The following is a 26,088-nucleotide window of genomic DNA, read 5'->3' on the forward strand; positions in this document are numbered from 1 at the left end:
AAAAAATGTCTTGGTGAGGAGACAAATTTCACGGAACATTTGCAATTGTATACTCTGCGATATCTGACCTGCATTGCCTTTCACCTGCCCTCTTAGGCATTTCAAGAATAAGGTCACGGTTGTATCATGTTCACAGCCGAAACGCACGGGTGTTACCTCAAAAGAGCATTTACACAGCGGACGGACGACAAGCGAGACCAATGTCAGTGACACCGAGGACAGATAGCCAAGAATACACAGCAAAGGGCGTCGGCGTCACGAAAATGTGCGGGTGATGACTTGAACAATGATAACAACCGGTTGGATATGGGGGGGCGGGAGGGAGAAATAAACAGATGAGACAAAATAGTGTGTCTCAAAATAGACGCATGTGGTGTTTATTTACAATGTGGATAGCATTTACAGTATTGACAGAGTATAAGTGGGACAACACGGAGTACAATAAGACGCCAACGCAGAAAACCATGAAATAAATAGTCAGCTCAACTACCCAGAAAGGGGAAATAGATCAAAAAGGTGTTACTAATGTGGAAAAGCAAAAGGTCTTTGCTCCGCTATGCACAGGAGAGGATGGATGTGAACGGTGAAATAACGCCGCTCTATCAGAAAAGAGGCGGCGAGCGACTGAGCCACACAGAAGACACACAGATAAAGTCCGTGTACAGGAAATAAAGTCTAAAGAAGAAAACTTCCCTTTTTTGGAAGGGAAGGTGGAAGAAGAGTTCGAGACCTACAGACAAAAACATCCTGATTCATCAGATTAAATCAGACACATAGAAATCACACGCATGTTAAATACGCTATGCATCATTCTTTCGCTCTTTTAGATGGCCGTCATTGGGTACATCATTGTTTTGGTTAACTATTTTCATCAATGATTGATTGTTTTGTTTGTTGTACACGTTACACTTTGACTTAGTGCCTTCTCTGATACCACCACTATGAGTCGCCAAAGTCAAGATAGTTTCAAAAGGACAAAAGCATGAGTACAAATACATCAGCGTCAGACACACAGACCTTGGAAAGAAAATGTTTCACATTGTAATCTCAAAAGGTCGACACTGCACACTAGAAACGCAAATACAAACTGAATGAAATGAAAATTTAAATATATAGTTTTATTTCAAATGAACATCGCATAATCAACCACACATATAATGATTAAAAACACTCAACATAAGATGTATTTGCCTCTCTACTAACGCACAGAAGAACACCATATTATAAAGCTGTGCTGAAAACAAGTTATTTTGGCATGTTTTATATTTCAACTCGTGTTTCCTAGATTACAGAACAAAACAAACAAAACAGACCTGTGAAACAAACAACCGAAACACATCCTAAAACTTATTCGACACTTCAGGATGAAAACTTAGCACCTTGTTACCAGTCACTGTGATTGTTAGACTGGTGTATATAGTGGATAGGAAACCATAGTAAGATGAGAAGGTTGGCTGTGATGACACCAGCAATTACAAGGCACACTCCTGCTTCTTTAGGATGCTGAGGACAGTGCAAATCGAACCACCAGGATAAGAAGAAGTGTGCTGTCGGATGCAATGGACTGACACAAAATCAGTAAACGACTCATCTCACAAGCCACATTCACCACTTCATTACATACTTGATGCTATACACAATGACTTGCCAAAATAAAATACTGTACATAGTATGTGCTGCTAAATCCGTGGAAGTAAATCAAATGGTTTACATGAAATGGCTTCTATAAAAAGAACAATTGCTAATCCTTAATACTAAGGCACTGATTCAAATTAAAATGACAAACATGACAGTGAGGTGTGAATGTGGAGACGGTCAAATGAAATCCACTCTGCGCACAAAGCTGAGGTCCTGTGTCTCTACGACATAAACGCACTGCACAAATGGACAGTGGCCACAACACTCATGATGTACACGTATTACAGTGTGACAAAGACACACACACACACACACACACACACACACACACCGTCCACTACAGGGTGAACTTTTGCTGACCAGAGGTAAGAATGGCCGTATGTGATCGGCCACAGTATTTCCAGGTGGGTCTGCTGTGCACAACAGCGATACAATATGTGCTGATGCTAATATACAAACAACGAGTGTGTCCCTTTTGAGACCTGCAGTTTCTGAAATGTAACTGATGCAAGTATTGTATATATTTACACACACACACACACACAAAAAAGAAAGAAAAAGAGAGAAAAAAATGCAATATTCTGTCAGTGCAAAATTCAGAGTTCATGTTAGCATAATTACACAGGTGTCCAAAAGCATTCCTTCCACATACATATAGTTTCTAAACATTGAGAGGGCAAAGACATCTGTATCCTCTGAAGTCTTGCAGTTGTGAAGGACGACATATATATTACTGGTATCGATGAAGAATGCGATACAAAAAAAAAGGAGCGGAAAGATCTTTTTTGCGCACCAAATCGACAAGCTGATTTAGTCCCATGTTATTTCATGTGTAAATCACATTAAAAACTCATGCAGCGACCCATGTTATCTTTGCATTCACAACATCTTTTTTATCTGAATTCCAAAAATCATTCCAAAAATGTTTTACTACTTTTTTATGGTGGTGGGACGGGTGGGTGGGGGACTTGTTCTTTTTTTTCATTAAAAATAATTTCTTAATTAAATCATTTCACAAAATCAAAACATCTTATTTATCCAAATAAATAATACACATAAATCACTTAAATATCTGGGGGCAACAGGTAATAAATAAACCTAAAGCTAACACATGATGCAGACTGTGGAAAGGCTTTTTTTCCCCCTCCTCATGCTCTTACTTTGAAAGTCAACACTGAGAGGAGAGCAGCCATATCATTTTCAAACCTAAAGCCGCAGGAACAACAGCGCACACTCTGAAATCAGCCCTTATGATGAATTTCCATTTTTTCTTTTTTTTGTGTGAGCGTTTAAAAAAAAGGATGCAAACAAAATGCTAATGTGCGCAAAGATTTGCAAAAGCAACACCACCCTGTTTTGTTCTTTAGAAAAAGATTCCTTCCCACTCTTTCTGGGACCACAATGCTTGACTTGAAACATCTGCTGGGCAGGAAATAACATCTCAGATTCCATTTACACATGCCATTAAAATCAAAATGCAGTTAAAAGATGCATCTGCAAGCTGCAAGGAGAACCCCATATTGTATATATATATATTTACACAAGAGCATTTACACCGCAGAGGTATTAATTAGAGTAATAGGTTTTCTTCACCACCACTGAGGTAATACGGAAACTAGGATTTAAACATGTTAGTAAATGGGTGTTAAGGCATAAAGCTGACTTTGTGTCCAGCTTAGATAGACTTAAAAGACATCTTATATCTGCATTGGGATTTTGACGCCAGGTGTATTATGGGGCCCATGATTTCAGTCCCGTTTCCTGATACATCAGCTCCAGAAACATTAATACTGAGTAAAATCTGCATTTAGGACCACTAAACACAGACAGCAGCACCGACGCGTGTGTGAGTCTGGAATAAAGATCTGTTTCGCCAGGTACACAAGGAGTTTTAGTAGTTCAGCTTCTGTACAGTCCGCTCTTTATCAACTTAATACTTGGTATATTTTTCAAGGATAAGCTCTGGTAGTAAAAAATGTGGACTTTTCCAAGGATAACTAAGATGCAAAAGCGTATTTACAAATCACAAGGGTTAAAACAACACAACTTGAAATATTGAATAATCTTTTTCCGGTGATCAAAATTGTTCAGGTGGCTACAATATGATTTGCAGTCTCTGTCGCACAGATCGTCCCTCTGTGAGAAACTTAAATTAGACGCCGTGAATCTTTTTGCTGCACAAATACTTCAATGATTCTCTTGCCCTCCTTTTTCGCACAGTGATCCTATGAATACGCTATAATGTCTCTCTGCCTCTTCCCACAAAGTTCGCCTGTACATTTATTTTGTTTATGACAAAGTCGACATGGATCGGACGGAAGACGTATGGTTTCCCTGATGCCATAGTCTGCCTGATGTGACAGGATGAGGCGCGGAGGTGCAGATCAGTGGTTATTCAATGAGCCCCCTCCGAAAACAAAACGCTGAATAATGTTTTAAAGGTCCATGCTAAAATTCTCCATGAAGATCATCTAAGGCCACAATGTTCATAGAAGAAGAAAAAAATGTAAACACTATTTAAAAAAAAAAAAGCAAGAGAGAGAGAGGAGAAATTAACATGGCGATGTATCCCTTGTAGGATAAAAGGCCATTGTTGTTCGGTTCAACCAACACACAGGAAACAGAACCACAAAGCATAGATCGTAGACATGTGTCATACCACGGAGTTCAAAAGAGAGCATATACCTTATGACATAAGGCACTTCAACAACTACTCCCCGTTGCCTGTTTTGGAGTAGATCCATTATTAATCTCCTGATCATCTTCCTTCTCCTCTTCCTCCTCTTCCTCCTCTTGCCAGCCACCGAGGTGGACAGGGGCAGGCATGGAAAGGCTGTTTGTCTGGAAACCTGATAAGAGTGTTAATACGAGGTCAGAGTCTTCCTCAACCAGAGTCTCGTTAATACGGAGGAATTACAGGAAGGGAAATAATTAAAACATTTCAATCTAAATCGCATCTGATATTCAGTGTTTCACTGAAATATGTTAAAGCCTTCAAAAAGGCCGGTTCTCCGGCAAATGTACAGACTGCTGTCCATCATTAAAAATAAATAATGCAATTTCAAGATTTGGCATGTTTTAGCCAATTTACTAGTGCTAAAATCACTGAATATACTTATGTGTTTTTTCACCTTTCAGTCATTGGTCTCCATTCATTTCACTATAGTTGGAATAATGAACTTGAAATTATTTGAAACATGTAATAAGTGTAATATTTGCATTTATGTTATTGATGTCAGTTGGTTTTTGTACTACATTACTATTCAAGATCAGGTAAGTCTGACAAACATTAAAGCAGGCATAACTGCTTCTAAAAACTGTTGGAGTTTATTCTAAAGTCCTCCATGGCTCTGCTCAACTTGCAGTTCTTGTTCTGAATGGATTGTGTAATTAAGTTCTGCAGACTCAGGTCATGACCGTGATTTCAGCACGACAAGCTGTCCTCTTGCCAGTCATTAGATTCAATGTTAATATCCAAAAGAATGATACAATGCAGGTCTTAAATATGCACACCGCATTTAACTTGCCACTTTCTTTTCAGCTGTAGTTCCGTTTTACAAGGTTATTCAAAAATCAGGATTTTCATTTACCAGCATTTGTGTGCAGATCTCTCATTGGCACTGGGTTCTGCCACTGCCCAGAAGTTCTCTGTGGGTGGGAGGTCTGCTGGTGGAGCTGGACAGACAATCAGTTGTCAATGTACAGCAGAACAGCACAGCACAGTGACTTACAAGGGATACTGAAAAGTGTTACTCCACACCGAAAACTATCTTTTCTTTGACAATAAAAACTGGTCACGGTTGAAATCCTTTATAAGCGACATGAATTCATGCCGAACACAAATCAAAAGTTACCTTTTGTAGAGTATCACACAACAGAGAAAAGGAGGATGAATATATTCATGTCAACTGTAGGGCCTGCAGCCAGGAATTTACCTCGTGCATGTAGATGGCATGAAGACTCATCTCTGCCGAAGCAAACTCTGTGAGCAGTGTATTGCTCCGGATGTGAGAGTCACTGGTAGACATGCTGAGAAAAAAGAGAAAAAAAAACATGTGAACCAAAGCTGATGACAAACATCTGCATTTACTGACTGATTCAAACAAACACTGTTTCCGGCTGCAGTGTGTAAATAATGGACTGGACAATGTGTAATGGGTGGGAAATACCTGTCAATGACGGTGCGGTCGCTGCGGTACATGGTGCTTTCGGGGTGGACGGATGAGGGCAGGAGGCCATGGGAGCGGCCGCGGCTGGTGTGCGGGAGCTGAGAGGTGGACAAAGAGGCGAGGACACTGGCAGCAGCAGAAGCGGCTGTGCTCGGTGGGATGAAGCGATGGTCTCGCCCTTGTAGGCCAGACGCAGTTAGGATGGGGTGTGCCAGGACACTGGCCAGCAGATTATCAGGCTGGAAACAAAAAGGTCAACACAGAGCCACAAAGTAAATATGATTATATTGCAATTGAAAAGAAAACAAAATAAACTATGTTTTCAGATAAAACAGCTAAATGTTTGTGGATAAATAGTTTATGCAAAGAAATCTATTCTGGAGTTATTTCAATATCTTGTGGCGATGAATATTCATTGTTAACATTTGCGCAGTTGGCAATTTGGTTAACATGACATGTTCATGTGGGGTACATGCTATTTGTGTGATCCTCAGGGGGTGGGCGGCTCTTACCCCAGTGCCAGACTCGTTAGAATGCAGCGAGGTGCAAAGAGGAGCCTCAGAGAGCAGCAGCTGGGTGGAGGGGCCGCCCTGTGCATCGTGCTGCACCTTTTCCTTCAGGTGGCTGATAAACACGGAGCTCTCCTGAGGCGGCTGCCAGCGTGGGTTCTTAATGGTGAAATGCATAAGTGACAACTCTGTCTTGCCATTTTCAGCTTGTTGGTATATGGATGCCTCCGTCTGGCCCTCCGACAGCCACTGCAAGAAGATTGACAGACATCTCAATTCAAACATCAACATCACACTTTGCTGTCAAGAGTCAGACATTGACAGTTTGAGAAACTCTAATGAACTGGGCTTGAATTCTATGGAGAATCTTACCGTTGGATTTCCATGGCGCCTGATGTCCATCTGCGCAAAGGAACAGATGTCTCCGACTCCAACCACTTCCACAGTGAAGTTTCTGAAGAAATCAATGATCTCGAGAGACTTATTCCTCAGGTGGAAGATGAGAATGAAGGGTGTGACGATCGGACTGAGCAACTCCTCCAAGATGAACACCTGATTTGGACAGAGAAAATGCAGATCACGCATAATCCAATTTGGAATTTATTTCTTTTATACATGTAATCCAATAAGAGTATGAATATATTTAAATGTGACAATAACTAAAGTTATTGTACTATGAGACTGAATCCAGTCTTACAATGTCTCTTCAGTGATCAGGTGCTACGTTATGGATCATTAAACTCAACCATAACTTTAGTTTAGACCATGACAAATACGATCCGAACCACAAAGTTCCTCCATTGCTCACCGCTTTGTATTGGAACAGCTGTGCCACCTCGTCACGGGTCTCGCTCTTGTTAGCATTGCCCCTCCAGTGGTCTGGCATGTAGTGAATGTGTGCCAGCATACACTGCAGCAGCTGTTCTGGACACCACACCATATGCTCATCCGGGATGAAGGACCTGGTGTGGGACAGGTACAAAGTATGTACATTTCTCAACAGTTAAACAACAAATGAGGAAGGCAGGATAGTTTTGTCCAATACAGTTATATAATTGACTGAAATTCTGTTACGGATTAGGAGGCAAAGGAGGCCTTTCAAATGTCCATTTCCTCTAAAATTGACTTACTTCCACAACTTGAAAAAAGCTTCTCAACAACAATTAAAAAAAATATTGAAAGGAACTATTTACTCCAAATTGAATAAAGATCAAAACAATTACTAAAAATATAGAACGCATTGAAAGTCATCGTCTACAGTTGTCTGTATAACATGATATAAACACCAAGATAAATTCAAAGTGCAGAGAGCTTGCTGAATTTTAAAAGCTACCAATAGCAATGCTGAAATGGCCCAAGTAAAATAAATAATAAACATGGCTCTGAAAACTCACCTGGCGATAGTGATGACCACTCCCAGCACTGTGATGGCGGTCAGAATGTGCTGCACTGTCAGAACATCCTCGTCATACACCGTCAGTGCAATGAGCACGGCCAAAATTGAGCCTGAGAAGAAGGCGAAGTTCTGAGCGAGCACAGTCAGCACTGGCGACGTAAAGGAGTTCATGTATTTGGACGTGGGTTTGTAGCCACGGCCTAAACGTCCATGCAGCTCGTGGTCCAGCTCGTTGAAGTGCCGCAGGTACAAACGGCCAAACAGGGACCAGCGTCGCGCACCCAGACTTCCAGGCTCCCTGCGGATCACTTCGGTGTAGCTGAAGAAAGCGTAGAGCACCTGCCACACCAGGATGAAGGGACATAGCAGCAAGTTGGCCAAACCCATCAACAGGATGACTCTACTGAGCTGCTGCGCGAGCTCGAGGCGGTTTCCGTTCCGCTTGTACTTGGGGTGCAGGTTCCACTTATTCTGAAACAGAGAGCCAGGACCCCAGAAGAGGATGAGCTCAAAGTTGTACTTGAGGCCCTGGGTGAGGAACACCACGTTGCCCAGCAGGGGGAGCTGCAGCTGCACCGGCAGAAGCGATTTGTTTATCATGGCCACCATGTAGTTCTTGAATCGCAGAATGCGGTGATAGATATCAAGTTCAGTCAGCTCTTTCTTGTGTATGCACATTTGCTGTTCTCGTTGCAGGCTGATGAGGCGGTCCTGGACTTCCTGCCATGTGAAGTTGCATAGTTCATCCTGGGACAAGGTGGCAAGGAGCACAAAGTAAGCTGATGAATACCACAGAGACAACGTATGACAACATGGATTTCTTCATAGTTTTATCATAAGACATTTGTCACAAGATTGTGATAGTGTGATAATAAAAAGGTTTCCACGTGTGGCACTTACCATTCTGATCTTCAGTGCTTTGATGTAGAACTGCCTGATCTCCCAGTAGCTAAGAACATTGCAAAAGACTTTGACAAGTCGATAGATCCAGAAGATGGCTGCCGTGATGAGAAGGAATATGATCCAACTGTTCTCTTGAATCCTGGATACAAACAAAAGCCTCTTTCAGAAATGGTAGTCTGTAGTTATCCGTTTGAGGAATGGATTTCGGACCTTCAGACATGGTAGATAATACATATTCAATCGTGGGGGACCAGTTAAATGTTACTTACAGTCTTGTCAGGACATTTACAGTAAGAGCTTCAATGCTCATATGATATTCAGAAGGGGATGGAAAGATAGCATGGCAATAAATATCTTGACAAAGTGGTGCAGGGGAGGCTAATTTGAAATCAGGGATTCAGAATAACATCTATAGTGGGCACCCATATTACACCCCCTCTCCTCTTATAACATTGTAAATTGACCAGGGTATGTTGTAATGCAACTCTTGTTTACAGGCTGTGTGGGAGACAACATGCTTAATTAGTTCCCTGAAATAATCCTCCAAGTATTAGACGTGAAAATACAGAACACACTGGCATTAGTTAGTCATTTGCTATTATTAAAGCTGTTATCGTTTCTTTGACCTTTCACATCAGTTAAGTTTCAGCTGAAATAAACAAAATATGAGAATGTTTTCAGGACAAGCATCTGGTTTTAAAATGGAAATTAGAGAAATTATGATCGTTCGAGGTAGACCGAGAGGTTCCAAACTGTGGAACAAGTTGTTCCTAAATTAGAACTTGAAGCGGTTTTACGTCACCGACTTTGATACAAATGACTATTGAGCCACAATCAGAATCAAGGAACCAATTAATGAGAGATGCTTATTAGACAAGCTGGAGATAACGAGCACAGGCAAAGCTACAGTTTGGAAGAAATCAACAACATGAAGTTGGAGAGGGTCTGTGCCTTTCAGCCAGAGAGGCGTCATATGGTTGTCAGCTTTCTGGCTCTGCCGAGTTGTCAGTATCTCGACTGGACAGTTATACCTCACCAAAGCTATCAATTACACTGTCCTGTTCCCTAAAGCCAGTCTCAACACAGTACACAAATACTTTCCTCCATCAGTTATAGGAATGAGGCAACTCAAAGCTACCAATCTCGGGTTCAAACAAACGACAGGACTGAGAAAGAAAAACATTTCATAGAAAGAGACATCAGTCACTTAGTTTATAATCTGCTATTACCACTGGCATTAACACCTTTTCCCAAAATCAATGTTTAATTCGGCAGACGTCTTCAAAAGGATAATAAAAATGTAACATTTGGGTCACATTGTAATAATTCAGATGAGCGTTCAAGTTTCTTCTTTTGGGAAAACAGTTTAAGAATAAAAACAAGCAATGAATACTCATAAAAGACAGTTTCTGCTAAGACCACTGCTTAGAGTGCTTGACAGTTATTAATGGAGCTTAAAGAGACATTGCCCACCATTAAATCAAGAACCCCACAGGACACTAAATAGTCTACTGTTTCATATTCTTTCCATGCGAATGTGACTGTATCTTGCAGTCTGGAGCCACATTTGCCACTATCCAATAAGAAATTAAGTCTGAAAGTCTGATTACAACCGTAATAAACCAGACAAATGAAAACCCTCTGAAGGCTTGTCTCTAAAGGGGCTCTAATAATATCCAAGACTATGTCTGCTTGAGAACAAAGCATCTAATCAAACTGTCTGGAATGAGAGGATGGGCACATCATGTAAAGTGACTGTTTAGCCTTTTCAATTAATTCACCTTGACGTTTCTACTCATTTTGCCCCCAAAGAAAAAAAAATCCCTTTCACAGCCTAAAGGTGTTCATAAACCTGTATTAAACAAGATTACCTCTGAGTGCACTGTTGACTAGGGAGGATGGCATCTGTAATAGTGACCTTGTTCCTGTCCAAGGGGTTCTGGCCCGGCCCGGTGTGGTTGACCACTCGATTGGCAAACAGGACATCATACTCCACGCAGTTGACAAGGAACGTTGTGAACGTGACAACAAACAACAACTGACTGTTTGGACAAGATGAACAAAGAAAAAAGAAATTAGGCATTGTGACTAAGATTCAAACAAAACAAAAGAAGAATACTCAAACTACTAACAATGAAAAAAAGAAACTAACATTGCTTTACAGTTCCTTAAGAATAAAGATAAGGGACTATATTTCACTTCTAAGCCACTGATCATTCTGTGCTCTCTGCAATTACATGTGATAGATTTCCCCCACAGGTTCCCCCCGAACTGACGAACAAGTTGTAGTGAACACTGTATGCAACAACCTCAGCTACATTATTGAGCTGGCTACTCAGCAAATCAAGTAGTACAAATACAGGTAATGCTATATACTGCCAACACTAGCTTTCTAGCTTGTTAGTCTGACAGACACTACTTGTGTAACTCTACACTGCCATAGTAACATGGAAATATTGGATGGCAGTTAAGGATTAAACACACAAATCTTAGGTTGATATGTGGACCTGATGTTGGTCTAATGGCCCAAATGTCACAAACACTAGACCTAATAACCGAGATAGGTTACTGGTAATAACAAAAACGTATCTCAGCTATCACAAACAGAAATTAATCAGTAGGTTGTGCTGACACATTGGCCTTTTGATGCGATTAAGGAGAACCAAATAAGTTATACCAGCAGAAATGCTCCAAAACAGGTGATACTAATACTAAAAAGGTACCAAAGTGTATATCAAGTAAAGTAATAATCAAAATGTATGTGTTTAGTGTGGGGAAATTATTTCACAAGAACTTCTAAGTACAGATTTTGAAATCATCTGGCTGAACTTGTTCTTGCTGAAGCCTGGGGCACACGTAACTGCCATAATAACAACACGGGCTATATTACCAGTGACGTAAACACGGCCCATGTGTCCTGTTGGAACTGCACACCGTAACTAATGGTTTTAAGTACAAACATATCACAGTGTCTCATGATGTAGATACCTATAGGCATCTGAACTCAGTGTTTTGTTACTTACATAAGTTCAAAGAACTCTGATAACATCATACAAGCAAAGCCATTCTTTTGATGGAAATGATAGATGTGGACAAGATGGTTAAGGAAAATCTGAAATAGCATCAAACAAAGCCTTACACTTGGTCAGTCTCTGAAAATACATTGATTAAGCACAAAGAATCAGCAGGACAACATACGATATCACAGACATATCAATAGTCAAACTCAAGGAAAATCAAATCCCAAGAAATGTCTCTTCCCACTTATCCCTTAAGTACCACTGTAAAAGCACGTGGCAGCCGCGAAGTAAACACTTTCAACAGAATCTAAATATGACGACTGACCAGTATCCTAATGGGTCTGTGTCAGCATGGCATGGTGCCAGTATCATTATGCAAAGACAGTAAACGTTGACACATCTCCTACTTAACAATACTATAATTTAAAAGGATATCCTTTTGAAGAAGTTATCCAGGTTCTTGATATGGTGCCATGATTCTGCAAAATAAACAAGAACATTATCACTTTGATCCTGTTACACATGTTTATGTGTAAACTAGCGCACTTATTATGTGCAAACTCACCGCGTGCATTCTGACAGCTATTAAATCAAATATATCATACTTCAGCAGTCATAACATGTTTACCTTTTAGGCCTTCTGGCACGTGCACCAGTAAATCGTCCTCTCCTGGTGGCGAGTCCTCCTCGAAGTCCTCAATTCTCTGATACTCCTGGTAAGCTTCAAAGTTAGCCATTGTGCTTCACATTCTCGAGGTCACTTTTCAGCAGACGAGCACACTTGTAGTGAACACAAAAAAATAAACGAAAGCAGTCTCGTAAACTCGGCTACATATCTGGAGCTAGCTCCCGCAGCAAGCTCAAGCAGTTGAAATCAGGATACAGTTAGCTAAAAGCTAATGCTAGCTCGCTAACTCTCTGGTCTGACGGTCACCGCTGGCGTAACTCGTACACACAAAAGTGGCAGTTGGTAATTAAGTGCGCAAAGCGTCGGCGGGGTAAGTGCCGGGTGTTGCTCGCCGTCGTTTAATGTCACAACCTAACTCCACTGCTTGTTGGTTAGCCTGTGAATGATTCAGCCACTCATGCAGTCCGAGGGAAACGGTTTGTTTTTGTCCCCAACTTGGTCCGTCTGTCTGCTGCTGAGGCTGAGGATGTCTTCTTTCGTCTTTCCTCGGTAGTCCAACCTTGACCAAGAGCTCGTTTTACGTACGCGACTACGTTTACCTCACAACTACACGTTGGTCTTCGTTTTTTTTTTCGCTAGGTCCGTTATTTGATTTCCAAAAATACCCCAGTGTGTGTGTGTGAGTCTACTGTTTTTGTCTTTCGCAAATATATGTCAACAAAACGTCATTGGCGTCACGTCCGTTTCAATGGACGTCATTTCCGGGTGTGAATTGTAGTTTTCTTACGTTTTCCCCCCAAAAAGTCGTCTTTTGTCGCGTCAATTTCGGAACTTCACACATTTCGCTTAAAATTCGTCCACTTTGTCATTTTTTTGCAAAGCAAAGCACCACTCTGCCATTAAGAACAAATATTTACAATAAAAAGGAAGTCATCTGCAGCCGCAGAGATGCACTCTGGGTCAGTGTCAACATGGCAGCCTACATGGTGCCCGTGGATTACTGTAGAGCTTAACGTCCTATTGAAACATAACGAGCTCGTTATCATTTCAATAAGCGTCAAACATGTTTCAGTTCCTCTGCTGTCGAGCAACCATCGCTGCTCCGGTGCGGTCATTGTCGTTACACCCGCGATGCAATAACACAGCAGACATTTGGAAACTTTCACGGTAGGGTTATGTGACCAGTGACTAGTTGAGCTAATGACAGCTGACCTGTAATTACTGTAAAAGCCATGTTAGTTAATCAACGCTACAGACTGTACACTGATTAGTGTGTTACCATGCACAGCTAGTTTCCTCTACTATTTAGATACTGTATGAATAATAGGTGCATGTATTTTAGTTTGTTATCAGAAACAGAACATGATTCAACCTCCATGTTCATGTTGTTTTTTTCAGCAGTAAAAAAAAAGTGTAATGAGTGGACAAGGGAGTTCAGTTGTTTGAGGTGCAATTCCAATGTCCAAAGACGGAGAACGATTAATTAAGAAAATAATAATCAGACTACTTGATAATGACAAACACTGCTAGTTGCAAACAAATCTAATTTATTGAAGCATTAAAATCGTCTAGTTTTTGTTACATTAGCTTTACATTAGTTTTATGGAAGGTTCTTGAATGCATAATTGTATTAATATTACCTTTCATATCCAGTTGGTACACATCTCCACGGTCTCCAGCATCAAGCGCCTCACAGCAGCCTGGAAATGCTGTCAGCCGTATTTGGAGCCTCACTCAGAGAGCTGTCCGCCGGCCCGCCACACGAACATCCAAACCCCCAGGAGTGGCCCTGAAATTCATCCTGGGCCCAGCGGTGCTCACTGTCTCTGCACAACTGTTCTGCCCCGTAGCTCACTGCGAGGGAGATGTGAAAAACAACTTTCTGCTGGAAGTTACAGCCAAACACCCAGAGCCTGGATTCAAGTGGCACATCTTGTGGGAATTTGTCAAACCTCAGCTTTTTGCTCTCATCGGCGCTGTTGTGGTAAATTAGAGTCCCTTCTTTGCAATGTAATGTCAGTGTTTCTAGAATGTGAATAATGTTAATGCTTAACATAGTGACATGTCACTCATGCTGATTAACTAAAATAGAGTATTTTTCCTTTTCAGCTTGCTTTTGGTGCGGCTCTCTTGAATATTCAAATCCCCTTGATCCTTGGGAATCTGGTGAATGTTGTGGCACGTTACTTAAGAGAACAGACTGGGAGTTATGTCCACGAGATAAGAGGCCCAGCACTGAAATTACTTGGACTGTACGGTATCCAGGTAAGTACACACAAAATATGTAAGTTCTCAGTGGACAAGAGTGAAGTACAATTATATTATACAATTTATATTGAAACTATTTCAGAGAAGTGCTACAATACCATCACTGTTGAGGTTGACTTGGATCAAATTATATTGTGTCTCTTTCCTGTTCACTTATCGCTTGCTGATCATATTGTTTTTGGAAGTTCATTTTTTCTTGGAGCTATGTTTATTTCTCTTCACCAGCAAGTTCTGTTCCACTCACTTTCATTCGGAAAAAAATGTGCATGAAAACGTGTAAAAGTGTCTCAGCTGTTTTGTGGAAAAAGGTCTGTCTCTCTGGTCATCATCCTCTCCTCTTTTGTTCAGGGCTTGCTGACGAGTGGCTACATCATCCTGCTTTCAAGGGTGGGGGAGAGAGTGGCAGCCGACATGAGGAAGACTCTTTTCGCATCCTTACTGAGGTACATGCTTCTCAATGTTGACTACACAGCAAAAGCACTGATCGCCAGACAGGATGCTGTCATGTTTATGCCAGTGAACAACTATTAAGCTGACATTTGAAGTCTAACAAGCTTTGTTAACATTGTCGGTGTTATTGCCTCTGTCCCAGGCAAGATGTGGCTTTCTTTGATGCCAATAAAACTGGTCACCTTGTGAATCGTTTGACTGCTGACATTCAGGAGTTCAAGTCATCCTTTAAATTGGTCATCTCTCAGGTATAACATCCTATGTTTGTGTTGTAAAATAATCCTAATGTGTTATACTTTGAGCGTTCTAATTCTGATTAAATGTTTTGTTCTTTTGCATATTTGCAGGGTCTGCGGAGTATTACGCAGACATTTGGATGTTTGGTCTCTCTGTATATCATCTCTCCCAAACTTACAGGTTTGACGGTAGTCGTCCTCCCCTGTCTCGTGGGAGCCGGCGCTATCATCGGCTCATTCCTCCGCAAACTATCCCGTTTGGCTCAAGAACAGGTGATGCCAGTTGTTGTGTTATCATTTCCCGATTTTCCACATTCCCATCATTTTCATTTCCAATCTTCGTTCGGACTGCGATGTCTTGTTTGCAACTGGAGTGTCAATGCCATGTCACAAGAGGCTGCAATATCAGAACGGACCTTCTTTACGATAGAGGCATACTGTACCTCCTCCTCTCTAAACGCAGAATACCGTAGATCTAATCTCATTTCTCCCCACAAATACTAAGACGCCAAGTTTCTTTACAAATTCTTCTTAATTCCTAGTCTGATTCTCATAATTTTGTGGGATGACAAACAAACAGAAATATATGTCTTGTAAGTAAGCAATAGTCAGAAGTAACAGAAACAAGTTTCCCTCTGGATGCTGAAGAAAACCAGCATCCATCTTTGTACTAAATTGGGTATTACACAGTGTCTGTACTTACTTCCTGTAAAAATCTTATCCACAGTTATATTTATTTTGCAATCAACAAAATAAGTTGGCTGTCTGACTGTGTCTCATTTAAACTTTGTCTGTGATTACTTTAAGGTGTCAAAAGCAACAGGAGTGGCAGACGAGGCACTTGGCAATGTGCGAACAGTGAAAGCTTTTGCGATGGAGGAGCGGGAGCTCCAGTAAGTGAGAGTTTAATGTGATGTATAATACTTGTAGGTACAGCAGTGTACTGTATGTCAGCGATAATGTGCATTTTTTTTTTTTCCTCCTCCAGGTTATATGCATATGAAGTTGAAAAATCATGTGAAATGAATGAAAATCTTGGTTCTGGAATTGCAGTTTTCCAAGGACTGTCAAATATTGCCCTAAACTGTGAGTGTATCATAACTACATTAAGGAACAAACACAACAGATTGGTACTCTCAGGATATCTCCCCATATATAGCTGAGTAACAGTTGTGTGTTGATGATACAGGCATTGTCCTTGGAACAATTTTTGCTGGAGGGACTTTAATTTCTACCAATGAAATGTCCCCTGGAGACCTCATGTCTTTCCTGGTTGCCTCCCAGACTGTTCAAAGGTAAAAAAATAAATAAATATGCAACGAGCGTTAATTAAACTCATCAGTTTGAATGTTGCTGATGGTATGGTAAAACTCCTGTATTCTCTCTGTGCTCAGGTCATTGGCCAGTATCTCAGTCCTTTTTGGACAGGTGAGTAAAAATCCTATTCATATAAAGAGCACATGTTATCTGAAAATGGAGCATGTAAAATATGATTTATTCAGCAATCAAGCTTTCAATCCGTAACTTTTGCAACAGATGGTGAGAGGATTGAGCTCCGGGGCCCGGGTCTTTGAATACCTATCTCTGGTGCCTACTATTCCTCTGTCTGGAGGAGGACGCATCCCATACAATTCTCTGACAGGAAGAGTGGATTTTATGGACATTTCATTCAGGTTGGATCCACATCTTAATTCAAATAGATGTTAAAACAATTTAAGGCTTTAACTGACCACAAATATTTGACGATATGATATTCTTATTCCTTTTTTTGTTTTTGTATATTTCTAGCTATCCAACCAGACCTGGCCAACAGATCTTGAGGAAGTTCAACTTAACACTGCCAACTGGGAAAACTGTTGCCATTGTTGGAGAATCTGGAGGAGGTATTTTTTTAGTTAATGATTGCAAATGTGTGAAATGTAAACAACGCAATGGTGAGCCTATGAATGAATAATCCAATACATTGTAGGAAAGTCCACTGTGGCATCCTTGCTGGAGCGTTTCTATGACCCGACCAGCGGTGTAGTGATGCTGGACGGACTTGACATTCGAACACTTGATCTGTCCTGGCTCAGGGGGAAAGTCATTGGATTTATCAATCAGGTAAAAGATTGTTTCAAAAATGATTCATGAATCGGCTGGCTTTTTTGTTCCGGTCAGTTTAATAAAACATTGAATTTTACACAATCGTAGCAGTCCAATCTTCCACTCTGTATCCTTGCAGGAGCCAGTTTTGTTTGGCTCATCTATCATGGACAACATCCGCTTTGGGAAACCCGAGGCCACAGATGCCGAGGTCATTAACGCAGCCAAGCAAGCCAACGCTCACAGCTTCATTACTGGTTTCCCAGATGGCTATAACACTGTGGTTGGTATGTGCTCTCTTTTAGTCATTTACAAATATTAACATTTGTGCAACATGTAAAATACTAAGCTCCAGATTTCTAAACCCAGGTGAGCGAGGTGCGACGTTATCAGGTGGCCAGAAACAGCGCATCGCTATCGCCCGCGCCTTGATCAAGAACCCCTGCATCCTGGTGCTGGATGAAGCCACCAGCGCCCTGGATGGAGAATCGGAGCGAGTGGTGCAGGAGGCTCTGGACAGGGCAACCAGCGGGCGCACTGTGCTTATCATCGCCCACCGGCTGAGCACCATTCAGGGGGCTGACCTCATCTGTGTCATGAGCAATGGTCGCATTGTGGAGGTGAGGGGGCAGAGTATTCTGAGAAATGGAGGTGCTCTTATCTCCCATTAACAGTCTCGGCTAATTTATTAGACTACCTTGTAAGTCTAAAGAGCCACTGAAGAGAATTCACTCGATTCCACGTTCAGTCATTTATATGTTTATATTGGTTTGTTCCATCTCAATGTACTGAGTGTGTAATATACGCTTTAATTTTACCTAACTACTTGCTATTGTCATTTCAGGCCGGGACACACTTGGAACTGCTGAGCAAAGGAGGAATTTACTCTGATCTGATTCGCAGACAAAGAGCCGAGGGGAAGAAATGAACACACCAAAATTGTTTACTGTAGATCTACACTGAGTAATGCAATTTCGTTTTAAATTAAATTCATAGTACGGTAAAGACTTGCTTGAAGAGATAAGTCATGTAATTCAAATCTACCAGCTCTCTGTCTCGTTTTACTTTTTTGTAAGTGTGTAAAAGTGGACCAACTGTATCATACTGTGAAGATTTACAAACTACACTACTGTACAGTATCTACAATTAAATGGGATTTTCATAACATGGTTTTCTCTTGTCATGTATAGAAGGATCAAATATGCTGTGGTTGAAAAATAAATAAACTCTGTTTTTATGACTGTATACTTTCTTTTTCCTTTCATATGGATTATAATACAAAGAATATGTGTTGTGTCACAAAAAACATTGAAAGAAACCAAACACTGAACCTAAAGAATAAGATGTATAATTATGCTTTGTGAATAGTGCCATTTATTGTCCTGGTGAGTGAAATATCTTATGGCAGCATTTAAGCTGTCTGACACCCAGAATTTTTTGTGAGGCATAACTTTACCCATCCCTTGTGTGTCTCTACAGTGTGTGTGTGTGTGTGTGTGCTGACACAAAATCTTGTTGTTGATTATTAGCCATCACTATTCATAAATTGTAGAATGGGCTCATTCATTAAACAGAACAAGTAAAAAGCTAAGCTGTGTGTCCCTTTATAATACTGTTTACATCATTAAAACAGACAATAGTCTGCCTGCAATTAATTATTCAAATTACCCTAACATATTAGCTTCCTGTCAGAATCAATTCTGCAGTTTGAGATTAGATAGCAAATGATTAATTTAAGCTCGGGAGATACATTTAAGGGATCACATACACACAGCTGTTATCTTTGCCTGCATCATGTGGATCAATTTGGGCGTGTGGTTCTTGGAAGTGACGAAGTTTGAACTATTTAACTCTCTGTATCAGGTCACCGTGCCCTCCTACAACCAAAGTCTGCCATTAAATGACACACAAACGGATCATTGCTTCTGCAACGAAAGACGTCGCTGTTTTAGAGTCTTTGGTCTGGATGCAGTTCCCCGTTTGGCCTCTAGATGAACCAACAACACAAGCTTGGCTGCGGAGCGACCAGGAGCAGCAAATGCAGATAGCTTCAAGCTAGCGTTAGCCATCACAACATTATTAACCCCCCACTTCCCCCTCCCCTGATCAGGGGATTCAATCAGTCACTTGGTTTGCTAGCTTGTCCAAGGCTGGCTTCACTGGACAAACATGCAGAAATACGAAAAGCTCGAAAAAATCGGGGAGGGTGAGTCAAATACGCTTTTCATGAAAGTTAATATTAGCCGGTTTGCTAACATGTAGCTAATGCTAGCTAACGTTAGCTTATCAGCCTAGTGCCCCCGGCGACTAATTCCGTTGTCAATCTCATGCAAAGCCGTGTGTGCGGGTTTTACTTCTACAATAGTAACGCTATGCGGCAGAGACGAGATCTGTCAGAAGACCTTTTTGCCCGCCACCTTTTACGATATGTAGCTAACTTGCTAGCTAGGTGGCTAGACGTTGCTATGCCAGCAACATCATCATCATCATCATCAACCGGTTTAATTTAACGCTGTCTGCTCCACAGGGACATACGGGACCGTTTTCAAGGCTAAAAACAGAGAAACCCACGAAATTGTGGCTTTGAAAAGGGTCCGGTTGGACGACGACGACGAGGTGACGCTATGTTTAAAAATAGTGATGATATTAATTTAATTATATGCTCGCGAGTTGACAGCCGGCTCGTGCTACTCTAACTGAGGTGTCTTTTCTCCAGGGGGTGCCAAGTTCTGCTCTGAGAGAAATTTGCCTTCTGAAGGAGCTAAAGCATAAAAACATTGTCAGGTCAGTCTGCTGCATTGAACTTGTTGTTTTGTGGGAGCGACAGGGAGCTGTTAGCATCTAATAAACCCTCTGATGTCAACAATAATCAACTTAAAGCTGTTCTGTCTCCTCCAGACTACATGATGTTTTGCACAGTGACAAGAAGTTAACCTTGGTGTTTGAATATTGTGATCAGGTGAGATGGTCAATCCCAAACATTTTAACAAGGATGTGTTGGCGTGTTCCTTCCAAGACTAATGTGTGTGTCTTATCAACTGCAGGATTTGAAGAAGTATTTTGACAGCTGCAATGGAGATCTAGATCCTGAAACTGTGAAGGTGACAGAGACACTGCTTGGATAGTATAAAATGCATACTATATTGACACCTTAATTGTCATCAGGATTTTAGTAACATCTTGTGAAACATGGAATGAACTGCTTCAAGATCACTTTGTCCCTAAACTCAAGTCTTTTCTCTCTCCGCTGCAGTCGTTCATGTACCAGCTGTTGAAAGGCCTCGCTTTCTGTCACAGTCGAAACGTTCTTCATAGAGATCTGAAGCCACAGAATCTGCTCATAAACAGAGTAAGTGTTCAGGTGTATTTGGATTTTTGACTTGAAGGCTGAGCAACCATGCAAACTTTAAATCAGTAAGCGCATGTGTGAAATGTAAAGCCAAATCAGATGCCTAGTAGAAGCTGTAGTGTATCAGTCTGTGTTCGTATCATCTGGGAATATTTGGTCCTTTGTGTCCCTTGTAGAATGGGGAGTTGAAGCTGGCCGACTTTGGGTTGGCCCGCGCCTTTGGCATTCCTGTGAGGTGTTACTCAGCAGAGGTAGGTTGTACTTCATTAACACAGCAGATGCCAATAACTGACTTCTTCCATCTTGAAATGTGCAGCCTGCGTGAAATTACATTGATTTTTGGGTATGTTCAATATCTAAAGAGACACCAAGTTAGAGATTTCTGAACATTTTGCCTGCCTTTGTGGGATCTTAAATTGGGTGATGACAATAAGTAGTGACAGTTGCGCTTTAAACCAGGCTTTTAAATCATTTGTATCATGTCTGTGTAGCAAAGGCTGAGGATCAAATATTATATTTTCTAATACAAATTAATTATTTTATCTTTGATATAACACAAAACCACACACAGGTCGAGACAAGTATTTCATTGTCTCCATAGAAATATAATCCTAATTCCTTTGCAATAGGAAAGTTATAGATCATACTATAACTAGAAATTAGTAGACACGGTCTAAGTATTTTAGTCGGGCATTTTGAGTGCCAATCTCAAAGGATTTGGTTTAGAGACGGAAAAAAAGGGTTGAGACCAATTCATGATCTCTCAGTTATTAAATTGTAGAGTCTCCAGTAAAGCGAAACGTGAAAGATTAATTCTACAAGCAATAAATTACAAACTTTCAGGCTTTGTCTTCGCACTGGAAAACATGACCTCACTCGTATCTCGCTATAAAAAGTATTATTAAAAAATATGGCACATCTAACTATCTAACTGCAACTTCAAGGGCAGGGATATGGTCTCGTCTGTGATGTTTCCTGTTCCCTTCATTTGTTTAAACTGCTGAGAGCCACTGAGGCCCTGAAGTTAATCCATTAGTTAATGATGGGGGACAGTCAATCACACTGCATGTGGTTTAAGTGGTGGTTTTTATTTTGTTTTGTTGCTCTTGGAGAAATGAGAAGCAAGCCTCACATCGGCTTAGTGGATTTGGTCGGCTGACCTAAGGGCCCAGCGCACCAATCCCATGAGGGGACACTTGACCCAGGGTGACTACTACTGCTCTGAAAATGTAATAAACATAAAACCTAGAGGGGAGCCGAGTTTGAGGCATTGCGAATTTGAAGTAAGGTCATTTTAAAAGGTCATTTCATTTCAGAGGTTGTATTACCCTGGGACTCTTAGCACTGGTTCAGCAAGAATAAATGAATGATCCTCGAGCTATTTCACACTACATGGATATACTTTATGCAGTGCATGCAGTATTAATTAAATACAGTGACTGAAGTTCTTAAATGTATCAGCATAGTATTGCCTGCCAAGTGAAATAGCAGAGTACAGTTCATCAGTGTTTTTCGTAGACGACATCGTTCCAAGAATTGTAGCAGAGGTATTATTGAGTAGAGCATTATAACTTATTTTTTTCCTGGAGGTGTTTCCTCCAATTACTTTTAAATAAGTATTCTTCTAGATAATTTTTTTTTACATTGTAAAAATGCTCCATCACAAATCCTCATGATTAACTTTGTGACATTTTTTAATTACTTAGCAGCTGAAAGCACATCTGTTTTTTCAGTTTGAAGGATATAAAAATTGTACTTTTTATTTTTTCCTGTAAAAATGAGTTAGCAGTGGTTTTGTAGCAGGTGGTTGCGTCGTTGGCATCTGTACTGAATTCAACTTTTCAACTTTTCGAGCTGAAATGCACGTACGGTACCTCAGTCAGCCCACACAATCTCTCTCGGAAATAAAACTTTTCTATAATTTTATTTCATTCATTTGTACCAACACATTTTCATGTATAACTTGGGAAAATGGTTCTGAAACACTTGACCCCTGACAAAGCGGCAGTTTGTGAGAATTATCTATATGTGGTAATGGAAACCAGATTGCTAACACAAGTACACCATTTAGTTGAGAACAGTCATTACAGTGAATGCCTGAGCAGTTCTGTTAACAACAGTTTGGCTGTGATAACCGGCGTGATTTGGCTCTACTATTCTTACTCTCCTCTTCTATTTGACGTAGGTGGTGACTTTGTGGTACCGGCCTCCCGATGTGCTGTTTGGTGCTAAGCTTTATTCTACCTCTATTGACATGTGGTCTGCTGGATGCATATTTGCAGGTTTGTTTATAATGTGTTGATATTAATGAGGATATACGTCACAGTATCGTGGAAGTGATCCGGTTATTTACATCTATTTGAGCTTACTAGAGAATAGCATACTCTAGGTGTAATACTAGACATGGCCGAAAATAAAAGCTCAATTTGGAGCTAAATGTTAAATATATATATTTTATTAAATGTGCAATATGTTTAAATTGGGCAGGCTCAAACACACTTTAGAAATGATCATTTGTTTGTATTTTTATTATGTCATTTTTCAAGTTTATAAATTTAAAGCTAGTCATGTCTCGGTTGTTTTTATGGCTAAACCAAACCTTATAAAAAAGCTAATTTTGAATCACTTTGATTCCATGTCCCATTCAGAGCTGGCTAATGCTGGAAGGCCTTTATTTCCCGGGAACGACGTGGACGACCAGTTGAAAAGAATCTTCAGATATCCTTTTTTTCGTCATGAACATTTGTAGGTATCGACAACTTGTGTCCTCTGCTCATCGAGTTCGGTGTGTGTCACTCTGACACCACAGAGGCTCTGTTCAGGCAGAACTATTGATCGACTATGTGATGAATAATTTACAAACAGTAAGTCTAAACAGGTCGGACACGCCTCAAAAGCTTTTCTTTAACCACTAGGAACATTGTTGGGTACACCAACTGAGGAACAGTGGCAGACAATGACGAAACTCCCCGATTACAAGGTAACTTATTAATACGTGTTTCGTGGGACTCACAGTGGATGGAGTGTATACTCCCGAAGGTTACTGAACTATAATTTACTGCTTGTCTTTCTTCCTGCAGCCATATCCCATGTATCCTGCCACCACCTCGCTGGTGAATGTGGTTCCCAAACTAAGTAGCACAGGACGGGATCTACTGCAGGTACTTCCACTCTCAACTTGTCTGTTTTTCTGTGGTGGATTTTAAAGAAATTAGTTAAGCATCTTAAAATGACCACGCCATTTTTTATTTTTTTTTGCTAATGTGCACATTTGCTTTTAAGAAATTTGACACTCCGGTCGACTTATTCAAATGTTTCCTTTGATCTCTCCCAGAACCTGTTAAAATGTAATCCTGTCCAGAGGATCTCTGCAGAGGAGGCCTTGCAGCACCCTTACTTTGCTGATTTCTGCCCGCCCTAAACGCGAAATGGCCACTCGATGAACCTCAGCCGCGAGAATCAATCCTCCTCCACTCGGTTGGGTCATTAGGAGCAGACTCAACAAGGCAAATCCCTCACCGGTTTTTCAAACACTCCTCTGCATTATACTCTGTTGTGCCTCAGTGTGGAACAAAGTCCTGTTGGCTCTGCAAGGTCTTTCAGCTCCTTTTAAGTTGCAACCCTGTTTTAATTTGGTACATGTGCACTTCAAAGTTAATTTGCCCTGTGTTGCATTACACACATTGTGTACCTGTGGAAACGGTTGTCAACAAGAAGCCCCATTAATTGTTCGGAAAATTAAATAATGAGATATATTTTGGCCATAAAATCACATTCATGATTGTAATTTAAATATAGTTATTAAAGAATTGAGATGTGTATAGGCAGACTGCATCATGGTTACACGGTTTCCTTAATCATCTAAAACATATCTTTGAAAATACTGTACCACAGTGTGTTCCTTATTAGCCGCAATATATGCAGGTGCTGGTACTGGTGCATCTGTCGTGCATGTGTGATCAATTACTGTAATAATTTAGCTGGAAACCACAGACTCTTGGGTCAGCTAATACTATATTGTTGCTATTTCGAAGCTAAATTAAATAATTTGATCTAAATCTACTTCCTGGGAATTCTCCTGAATGGAACTACTGTATGTGAGTTGGTACAAATGTCTTTATTGGACGGAATTACTCTGTTTAAAGTTAAGAAAATATTGATAAATTATTCACCTACCATTGGAAACGGTTCTCCATATGTACAAAATGTAATACTTCTGTCCACAAAATAAAATCGTAGGATGTTCCGTTGGTCTGCTTTGCACTGACTAAAAACCAGTTGGACTTCCGATAGTAATTGGAAGTGTACAAATTTAACAATGTTTTCCCAGTAATTAGTACTAAATTATATACTTATTGCCATTATTATTGGCGAATACAGACATGTAAATTACACTTATCTTTTTTTTTCGTCGACTTCAGTTCTGATGTTTCACTCACCAACAGTACAACTCTTTGTCCCATTTCCTTTTTAAAGATTGTATAATAGCACAAGAAGCTAATTTATGATTTTTTTTTCTCAGGCTTTTTAATTTTCCCTTTTTGTATTTGTCTTTTGTGCACTTTGTAACTTTTATTTGAATATTTAGTATATGAATATTTAGTATATGAATATTAAATGTGGTGAACACTGACAGCTGGATTATAGCCGGTTATCAATACACGGGCCAAAATACTTACATCTATATGTTAATGACTAGTGGGCCATTAGTGACACATTACTTTTGTTTTTTAACATCATCTGTATCATTGATTTCTGTCTTATAGCTTTATTGAAATGCTTTTGTAATTGTTAAATTAGAGATGAAAGAATCCAGGTAATCCACTGATAATCTGTATTTTCATATGATTGTTTTGCATCATTAGCTGTTTCATCCTGGTTACTATTATTACATTAACATTGTTAAGAGCTTGCAGTGTTATTTTACTCCAGATCGTTAGGGTGCTACTCATCGCATAAAAGCCTGCATAATGAGTTGTGTTTGAAGTAGCCGTGTTAATAGGGAAAGGGTTTATTTTCATTTTGCTGATGATGTAACCAAGATAATGGATGCATGTATTTATTAATGATGGAATGTCTGCCCATTTGTTTTGCATTCGTTTAAAGGTAGCACCGCTTCATTTGGTACAGAAACTCTCCTTTTGAGTCATTTCATGTGACTGAGATCAAAAGCATTTAGCAGCCTCTTTTCCGGATTTAAAATGTGTGAAGGTTGTGTGTCTGTGTGTGTGGATTAAGTTATAATGATAAAAACAAGGCATTTGCTCTCAGTATTTCCTTATCCCCTGATGACGGGACATTTCGGACACACTGCTTAACTTTGAATGAAGAATGGATTTTGCACTCTGCTAGTATCTTTTGTTTGTGTTGGTCGGCCTTTTTCTGTATATTTCAGCCAATACGATTCAGTATTGAGTAGCGAGTGAACATAAATACA

At 40.4% G+C, this 26,088-nt stretch overlaps 3 protein-coding genes across 3 annotated transcripts; 2 read left to right on the top strand and 1 right to left on the bottom strand.

The window, feature by feature from the left end:
- Positions 1-376: 376 nt before the first annotated feature.
- On the bottom strand, positions 377-12,954 carry atg9b (autophagy related 9B). Its single transcript, XM_068603598.1, has 13 exons — positions 12,264-12,954; positions 12,069-12,114; positions 11,639-11,701; positions 10,487-10,657; positions 8,613-8,754; positions 7,711-8,459; positions 7,125-7,278; positions 6,689-6,868; positions 6,320-6,565; positions 5,808-6,046; positions 5,574-5,667; positions 5,229-5,313; positions 377-4,487 (listed from the first exon to the last, which is right to left on the bottom strand). The coding sequence occupies exons 1-13, from the start codon at positions 12,370-12,372 to the stop codon at positions 4,342-4,344; spliced, it is 2,424 nt and encodes an 807-aa protein (XP_068459699.1). The 5' UTR covers positions 12,373-12,954; the 3' UTR covers positions 377-4,341.
- A 304-nt stretch (positions 12,955-13,258) lies between these two features.
- Positions 13,259-18,467, top strand: abcb8 (ATP-binding cassette, sub-family B (MDR/TAP), member 8). Its single transcript, XM_068603607.1, has 16 exons — positions 13,259-13,430; positions 13,917-14,247; positions 14,373-14,528; positions 14,880-14,974; positions 15,124-15,229; positions 15,329-15,490; positions 16,025-16,110; positions 16,206-16,303; positions 16,407-16,512; positions 16,612-16,645; positions 16,754-16,890; positions 17,006-17,100; positions 17,187-17,320; positions 17,442-17,589; positions 17,672-17,922; positions 18,147-18,467. The coding sequence occupies exons 1-16, from the start codon at positions 13,327-13,329 to the stop codon at positions 18,228-18,230; spliced, it is 2,127 nt and encodes a 708-aa protein (XP_068459708.1). The 5' UTR covers positions 13,259-13,326; the 3' UTR covers positions 18,231-18,467.
- An 827-nt stretch (positions 18,468-19,294) lies between these two features.
- Positions 19,295-25,916, top strand: cdk5 (cyclin dependent kinase 5). Its single transcript, XM_068570131.1, has 12 exons — positions 19,295-19,508; positions 19,830-19,918; positions 20,019-20,086; positions 20,201-20,261; positions 20,347-20,403; positions 20,556-20,651; positions 20,828-20,902; positions 22,837-22,933; positions 23,300-23,369; positions 23,571-23,631; positions 23,732-23,812; positions 23,986-25,916. Exons 1-12 carry the CDS (start codon positions 19,472-19,474, stop codon positions 24,070-24,072), a joined length of 879 nt encoding a protein of 292 aa, XP_068426232.1. The 5' UTR covers positions 19,295-19,471; the 3' UTR covers positions 24,073-25,916.
- Positions 25,917-26,088: the final 172 nt, after the last annotated feature.

Source organism: Clinocottus analis, unplaced genomic scaffold (genome assembly GCF_023055335.1).
Source record: "Clinocottus analis isolate CAN_PGR_092001 unplaced genomic scaffold, fCliAna1.0.p SCAF_11, whole genome shotgun sequence".
NCBI classification, from domain to species: domain Eukaryota; kingdom Metazoa; phylum Chordata; class Actinopteri; order Perciformes; family Cottidae; genus Clinocottus; species Clinocottus analis.

What these genes read in the sequence shown, in the direction of transcription:
- atg9b (XM_068603598.1), bottom strand. Translation starts at nt 12,372, where the DNA reads ATGGCTAACTTTGAAGCTTACCAGGAGTATCAGAGAATTGAGGACTTC. An exon ending in GTGGTCATCACTATCGCCAG is followed by an intron (nt 7,279 to 7,710) that starts GTGAGTTTTCAG and finishes GTCCCACACCAG; the next exon opens with GTCCTTCATCCCGGATGAGC. An exon ending in GACCGCACCGTCATTGACAG is followed by an intron (nt 5,668 to 5,807) that starts GTATTTCCCACC and finishes CTTTTTTCTCAG; the next exon opens with CATGTCTACCAGTGACTCTC.
- abcb8 (XM_068603607.1), top strand. Translation starts at nt 13,327, where the DNA reads ATGTTTCAGTTCCTCTGCTGTCGAGCAACCATCGCTGCTCCGGTGCGG. An exon ending in TTGGACTGTACGGTATCCAG is followed by an intron (nt 14,529 to 14,879) that starts GTAAGTACACAC and finishes TCTTTTGTTCAG; the next exon opens with GGCTTGCTGACGAGTGGCTA. An exon ending in ATGGAGGAGCGGGAGCTCCA is followed by an intron (nt 16,111 to 16,205) that starts GTAAGTGAGAGT and finishes TTCCTCCTCCAG; the next exon opens with GTTATATGCATATGAAGTTG.
- cdk5 (XM_068570131.1), top strand. Translation starts at nt 19,472, where the DNA reads ATGCAGAAATACGAAAAGCTCGAAAAAATCGGGGAGG. An exon ending in TAGATCCTGAAACTGTGAAG is followed by an intron (nt 20,404 to 20,555) that starts GTGACAGAGACA and finishes TCTCCGCTGCAG; the next exon opens with TCGTTCATGTACCAGCTGTT. An exon ending in TGCTGGATGCATATTTGCAG is followed by an intron (nt 22,934 to 23,299) that starts GTTTGTTTATAA and finishes TGTCCCATTCAG; the next exon opens with AGCTGGCTAATGCTGGAAGG.